Source organism: Cajanus cajan, chromosome 4 (genome assembly GCF_000230855.2).
Source record: "Cajanus cajan strain Asha chromosome 4, NIPB_CcT2T_4, whole genome shotgun sequence".
In the NCBI taxonomy this organism is placed as follows: Eukaryota; Viridiplantae; Streptophyta; class Magnoliopsida; order Fabales; family Fabaceae; genus Cajanus; species Cajanus cajan.
The window spans coordinates 77,054,340-77,061,548 of record NC_138520.1 but is presented as its reverse complement, the minus strand read 5'-3'; the positions used below and the strand labels follow the sequence as shown (position 1 = coordinate 77,061,548).

General features: G+C 36.0%; 1 protein-coding gene across 1 annotated transcript; it reads left to right on the top strand.

The window, feature by feature from the left end:
* Window positions 1–6,932, top strand: LOC109801823 (protein MEI2-like 4). The gene is made up of 13 exons (XM_020362951.3): window positions 1–163; window positions 657–779; window positions 905–950; window positions 1,516–1,656; window positions 1,822–2,258; window positions 2,798–2,949; window positions 3,197–3,279; window positions 3,361–3,747; window positions 3,926–4,520; window positions 5,292–5,376; window positions 5,670–5,738; window positions 5,853–6,032; window positions 6,199–6,932. Exons 1-13 carry the CDS (start codon window positions 5–7, stop codon window positions 6,346–6,348), a joined length of 2,607 nt encoding a protein of 868 aa, XP_020218540.2. The 5' UTR covers window positions 1–4; the 3' UTR covers window positions 6,349–6,932.
* The last annotated feature ends 277 nt before the right edge of the window (window positions 6,933–7,209 follow it).

Genomic DNA, 7,209 nt, shown 5'->3' with positions numbered 1-7,209 from the left:
AAAGATGAATGATCCTCCCTTTTTACAAATTCCCACCTTGCCTTATGCCCTACTTTATTCGTTTTCTCTCTCACACTTCTTCTTCTTCTTCTCCTCTTTCCATATATTTAACTCTTTTCCCACCCTTCCCTCCACTTCCGTCTTCTCTTTCTGTTCCCACAAGGTCTGTGTCTTTGCTTTTCGCTCTTCCAACGGGGCATTTTGGGTTTACGTGAATCCCTTCTCAAGTTTTTACTTTTCACTTTCAAGTTTTAAAACGTTCAACACTTCAAGTAAGCTTTTTTAGGGGGCAGAGGGATGAATTTTAAGATGTTCAAGTTGTTTGAAAGCCTCTTGATCGTTCAGAATGTTGGTGGATTTGCAATTAATGCTACGTGTCAATGTGGGGTTGTCATGTGCAATGAAAAATTATTACTTGGTGCATTTGCAATTAATGCTACGTTTCATATTTTCCAAGTTTGCGAAAGTAACCATATTTGTCTTAGTTTAATGGGGTAGTAACTTTTCATATTATTGTAATAAAGTTTTTCTGAGTCTATGTAATTATTTTATTTTTAATCGTGTGTTGAACTTGGAAGGTTTATGATTACTCGTAGTTTTCTTGGTGGGATGGTGAAATATTGAATTAACTGCATTAACAGATGAAACTTTTGTAGATTTTTGGTTTTGGGGATATAAATCTGCGCGTTCTGGGATTCATCATGCCTTCTGAAACAATTGACTTCAATTGTTTCTCTTCGTCACTGTATCCCTCTGAAGATATTTGTTCTTCTCATGAGGTATCTTCTCGTTTGATTTAAATAACATGGTGTTGTTTTTAGGGGCATTTGTAAATTTTTTGAAATTTAAACAATGTTGGCGGTTCCTGTCCTTATTTGTTCGCGTTTTCTTTTTCTCTTGGCAGAAGAAGGCTAGCTTATGGAAACCAGATAACCAGCCCAAATGCTATGGTTAGTACTTTGTATTACTAATGTATTTGATTTTCACTTTGTTAATATTGTTGTTGTCTGACTGTGCTATTAGAGTGGATTCTTAACAGTTATCTGGTGCCAAATACCTTTTTTTTTATCTTCAAATTTATGTAACTTTTAAAGTAAGTTATTAAGGATTTAGGAGTCATTTGCTTGCTTTGTACTTGCACGTTGCTACGTTAGGTATCTCAGATTACCTTGGCTGAGCAATTTTAACACTTATCTGGTCAACATTACTAGAAGAGGTTGACTTTTCATGTTTGGGTGCTCTCGTGCTTTGCTTGCTTCAAGCTCAAAAGGCTTTTGCTGTGTTGAAAACCATTGCAACCCTTGCACCTCACATCATAAGCTTTTAGGTTTTAATTTGTTTCTCAATACCTTCAAATAACAACTTATGGCAGCACAGCATGTAAAGTACTTAAGAATTAGAACATTCCAAGTCATGTCAACTGTATGAACAGAAAAAACTCAGATGCATTGATGCGCTACTTTGTTTGTACAAATGGTACATTCAATCAGTCTTTGACTTTTTTTTGTCATGTAGATTTTGATCAAGGAATAAAAGCCAGCTGGAATGTACAAGCATTATCAAATAAATCGGACAGTAGCAAAGTTAATATAGTTACTACTCAGCATGAAAGTAGCCTCTTCTCAAGTTCTCTGTCAGAGTTGTTTAGCAGGAAATGTAAGTTTTCTTTGTCCTCTTAATGTTTGCTTCACCTCATTTTGTGGATAGTGAATGAAGCTTTATTGTTCTAATTTGAATTCTAAAATGGGTTTGGGTTGTATGCTGAGATTTCTAAAGAAAACTGCTAGCTAATATACCTTTGTATGACTTCTATTGGTGCAGTGAGATTCTCTGGAAATGATGCTTTATATGGACATTCAGTTGACACTGTTGCATCCCATTATGAGGAAGAGAGACTTTTTGACTCTCTTGAAGAACTTGAGGCTCAAATTATTGGAAATCTACTCCCCAGTGACGAGGAATTGCTTTCAGGAGTGACTAATGGGCTTGACCACATCATCCAAGACAGCACTGGTGATGACATGGATGAACTAGACCTTTTCAGCAGTGTTGGAGGGATGGATTTAGGAGATGAGAATAGTTCATCTCCTGGACAAAAGAATTCTGAAATCCTTGATGGAGCTTCTAACAGTCAACTAGGGCTGTGTAGTACCTCAATTGCTGGAGAACAACCTTTCAGTGGACATCCTTCTAGAGCATTAGTTATGAGAAATAATATTAGTGGTGTTGAAGATTCTGAATTGAAAGCTCTTTATGAGGTATGCTTTATTGTTTTCTTTGTCCTTTTGTTTCTAAAGACAAGTTCTTTATTCAGTACTTCATATTAAAGGGCCTTAAGTGGATATGTTGGCTGTGGTAATAATTTGTTTCCTTTTTGTTTTTAAATCCTGAAACGGATTTTGATTTATCATCACTTTTGACACTAAATTTTGATTTTGTTGACATGTCTGCATGAATAATTGGGAAAGTAAACTACCCAGTTATTTTGATAATATTGCAATGAACTGTGCTGAGAATCTGATACCTCACAAAACTTACAAAAGTAATGTTTGCATTGAGTTTGGTAGCAGCTCCTTGCTTGTGGCACAAATTTTATCAAGATAGTCCTTCCAAGGAAATATGAATCAGGACACTCTTGTGGTCTTTTTATATGATTCATCTGTTTCAAATAATGAACTTTACCATATATTTAATATTTATGGAGAAATCAAGGAGGTGGGTTTGGTTACGAATTTATTTGTTGCACAAATGTTGATGAGGATAATTTATATGGTTGGGCAACCTTCTTGAATTTCAGATTCGTGAAAATCCACACAGTCAAGATCACGAATTGATTAAATATTCTAATGTAAGAGGTGCAGAGGCATCTCTCCATGCTTTAAATAGAGATGATACTACCAGGAAGAGGCTAAGGGTTGAGCCAAATCAATCTGAAGATTCAACACAGTGGTAATCTTCAAGTTCAACTGTGCTTTCCTTTGCATATGCTTTCTCAATTTTAATTTTGCTCCCATCACATTGCAGTGCCAGTCAAATCTTGCCTGGATATTTCTATCACATTTTATTCAGCATTTATATTTTACAGTATTAGTGCTTCATTCTAGTTGCTTATTGCCTCAAGCAGCAAATTACAGGCATTTATTTATTTTACTTAGTTTTTGTCTGCTAATTTTTCTTCCCTTTTATTTGGCTGCAGTATGGCTCAACAGATCCATCCAGAATTGGAACAGAAAGAAAGTAGCCTTTATCTGCATCAGAACAGTGCAACTAGCTTCCCAGGTAGAGAGTATATGGTGATCAATTATCAATTTAGTAGCAGAAACATTATTTTCCCTCACTGATGCTTGTACATTGGACCAGGTTTGCATGGGATTTCTAAATTTGGTATTATAGATGGTGGAAGAATTCCTGGTGCTGAGCCTGCTACATGCTCACCAACCCTGGAAACTGCTTTTGCTCATGGTGTCTCTTCAAGTCTTCCTAATTCCTTACCATCTCTAATCAGAGTGAAATCAGTTAGCAGCGCATGTGAAATTACTGAATCTGGTTCACCAGACCAGTTGAATATTCAAGATGCATCAGCTTTTCATCCACATTCCCTTCCAGAATGTCACAACGGTTTAGCTAACAGTCGTATTCCTCCTGAGGTGGCAGCAAACATCAATCTCAAAAAACAGGAAAGAGTGGATGACATGCAGTTCTGTCAAGTGAATTCCAATGGACGCTTCATGGAATTCAATGAATGTGGTGAGTTAAAAAAGTGCAATAGATTGTAAGTGTAAATAATAACTTTTCCCTATTCATATTATGATTGATGAATCAATAAATCATTGAACTACACGCGTTGAATATAGGAAACAAAGACTAACTTTTTATGATATATATAAAAATATTCTACTGATCATATTTCCTCCTCTTTTGTCAGTTTTTAATTCCTCTAGTAATGGAAGCTGCCCTCTTCCTGGACAACATTGCAAATGGGGCAACAACTCCTATCATCCTCCTGGAATGGTGTGGCCAAATTCACCTTCATATTATGATGGAGTTTGTGCAGCCCCTACCCTCCCAAGATTGCATGGACTTCCTAGGTCACCATCACATATGATGACCACTGTTTTACCCATAAATGGCCAGCATGTGCCTTCAGTTCCTTTTTGGGACAGAAGACATACCTATGCAGGGGAATCTCTTGGGAATATGCAATTTTCTGGTAATACAGCACCACCTTGCGTTGACTTTGTTTCCTATAACATCTTTCCCCATTTTGGGGGAAACTGTGTTGACCTTAGAATCCTCCCCAAGAATCTTGGACTCCATTTTCATAACCAAAGGGACCTACTGTTTCCTAGAAGAAACCATATGATTAATTCATTTGAGACTCACAAACAACGTGCTAGAAGCCGCAGAAATGAAGGCGTGACAAACTTGGCTGACAAGAAACAGTATGAACTTGATATTGACCGCATCAAGAATGGTGAAGATAACCGAACAACACTTATGCTTAAGAACATTCCTAACAAGTAAGTAGCATTGTATAGGTTACATTAAATAGCTTTAGGTTTGTGTATTTAATTTTTAACTGTCTGTGATGCAAACATTTGTATGTTCACTTGGTACATTTTGGGCTGTGCTTTCACTTTACAAGAAATTTTGGAGTTTCTGTGAAAATTTCTTTTGGAGGAATGATCACTTTGAGCAAAATTCAAGTTTGGTATGTCATCAAAGAAGTTCTCTAGGTTTTGCCTTGTATAATTTTGATTGAAGCTGTTTTAACAACTTTGTTGGTTTTTATATATTTTATTGTTAGACAAGATTCTATTTCCTGCCCTTTCTTGACATAGTAAAGTAGATTCTTATGCCTTATGGAATGACTTCGATTGTGGAAAAATTGTCTTAACTTGAAAGTGCTCTTATGTTATATTCACATCATAGCCAAACAAACTTTATTAGAGATCGAGATTTGAAAAATTGTTTCCTGATTATTTTTTCCCTTTCTGCTCATGGTTACTGATCAGTTTAGCAGACTGTGTATATTTAAATTGTAGATTGTTATCATTAACTTGCCTCTTATTTGCTAATGTCGGAATTAGGATGTGTGATTGTTGAAAATAAGCACAAAATTAAGCTTGTAATTCTTTTCATTGATTTTAAGCATATATGAAACCTTGTCATTTGTCTTAAATAGTTTTTGCTGGAAACGAAGAATTCTATTTCAGTTCTACTACACCTCATTAAGCATCGTTTTATTTTAAAATTACCATTTTCACGGACTATGATTTGTTCTTTTGCAGGTATACATCCAAGATGCTGTTGGCTGCAATTGATGAACGCCATAGAGGAACTTATGATTTTGTTTATCTACCAATTGATTTCAGAGCAAGTGCTTTTCTCTTTTTAAAATACTTGGAATTTATGGCCATTTGTCGTATAGAGAATGTCTTTCAAGAAAATACTTGTTGTTCTTTCTCTGTTTTGTGCTACAGTCGCAGGAAAATACTTTTTCGTTTTTTTGCATCTTAATAAAGAGGGGAAAACGTTCAAGGATGAGAAAGCCATTTTCCTGAACAAAACAATGAGAAAGTTTAAGAAAATGCATCAATGTGATTTACTTTACTATTCCTTTCTCCTTTTTTGCTTGATTGTTCACACAGAATCAACATTAATTGCAGAATAAATGCAATGTGGGATATGCATTCATCAACATGACTAGTCCTGGCTTGATTATACCATTCTATCAGGTAAGCTACCGAAAATAGTGATAATAATGAAAATGATTGCTCTAAAATTATAATAATCTTCACACATACCCTTTTTTACAAATAGACTTAGCTTATGATGCAATTTTTGGGCAGGTGTTCAATGGAAAGAAATGGGAGAAATTCAACAGTGAGAAAGTGGCATCACTAGCATATGCTCGCATACAAGGGAAAGCAGCTCTCATTGCTCACTTTCAAAATTCAAGCTTGATGAATGAGGATAAGCGCTGCAGGCCTATCCTCTTCAACACCGACGGCCCTAATGCCGGTGACCAGGTATAAATTTCCTGCAAGACTCATTTATCAGTTACATTGCATGCTTCAAGCATAATACAGAATCTTGGCAATCCATTTGAAATTTGCATATGTTACTCTCTTGGTAAATGTTTACCAAGAGAGGAAGCTGCACACAGAATGGCTACTAACTTTGCTGGAAACACAGGTTCCTTTTCCAGTAGGCATTAACATTCGCAACAAAGCTGGAAGAGTGAGAAACAACACTCATGAGAATAACATGCAAGGGAGTCCTCCTAATTTGGGAAACAATAAGCTCTCTTCTGATGGAGCCAGTCATTCATTGGAGTCAGACTAAGGGAGCCATATTTGTTCCTTCTGCCATGCCATTAATTTTAGTGGCACTGACCTTCGGAAACCAAATTATCCAAGTCACATTAATTAGGCTGCTCATGTTTGGAGTACGTAAGTATCAACACTAACCTTAAGCCATGAAGTTTTCCAATTCTTTTGGCTTTTATTACTAAATTCCAAACATGGTTGAAGTATGAACATCAAGAGAAGCTGTCACAACTTTTCATGTGCAAGAGTACCATATCAAGGTATTACATGTACTAGAGTTTCACACCGGAGAGTGGAGAGGCTTGTAATGTGGTTCGATGGGAACCTAGTCTGTATCAATTTTACCCTTGTTTCTCCTCTTCCTCTCCCTGTTCTCTTTTTTCTTCAGGCATGTTTTTTTCCTTCTGTAAATTGTAGATTTTGGAGTTCATCTCATCCCAAACTTGTGAAAATTTTGATGAACTATTTATGTACTGTGCCGAAGCCTTCTTTGGCTGTTCATCATTGTTATTGTTTGGTGTGCATGCACACTCATCTATTCACCTTTTCTTTGTAAATGTTACACTTTGAATAATATAATTGACGTGTCATTTGAGTGTCTCTATTGTCACTTTGTAAAGATATAAGTGGATTTCTAAACCAGTTTTAGGTTATTGTAAGAATTGGCATACATTCGAATCGGAAACTTCCAAATAAGATTACTTGCTATTCTTATACTCCTTCCGATCAATTGAAAGCTAACAACTCATTCGTTAGTTAGTTGGTAACTGAACCAGTTCTGTTTGTTGGTTTAGTTTGCTAGCTGTTATTCCATTGTGACTTAAGCATGTAGTTTGATGCATATATTAACATTAGGGAGTTGTTATGGTACATAACT

Excerpts from the sequence above, each read along its gene's own strand:
- LOC109801823 (XM_020362951.3), top strand. The coding sequence starts at position 5 with ATGAATGATCCTCCCTTTTTACAAATTCCCACCTTGCCTTATGCCCTA. Across the intron at positions 2,259-2,797 it reads AATTGAAAGCTCTTTATGAG|ATTCGTGAAAATCCACACAG; the intron begins GTATGCTTTATT and ends CTTGAATTTCAG. Across the intron at positions 4,521-5,291 it reads CTTAAGAACATTCCTAACAA|GTATACATCCAAGATGCTGT; the intron begins GTAAGTAGCATT and ends GTTCTTTTGCAG.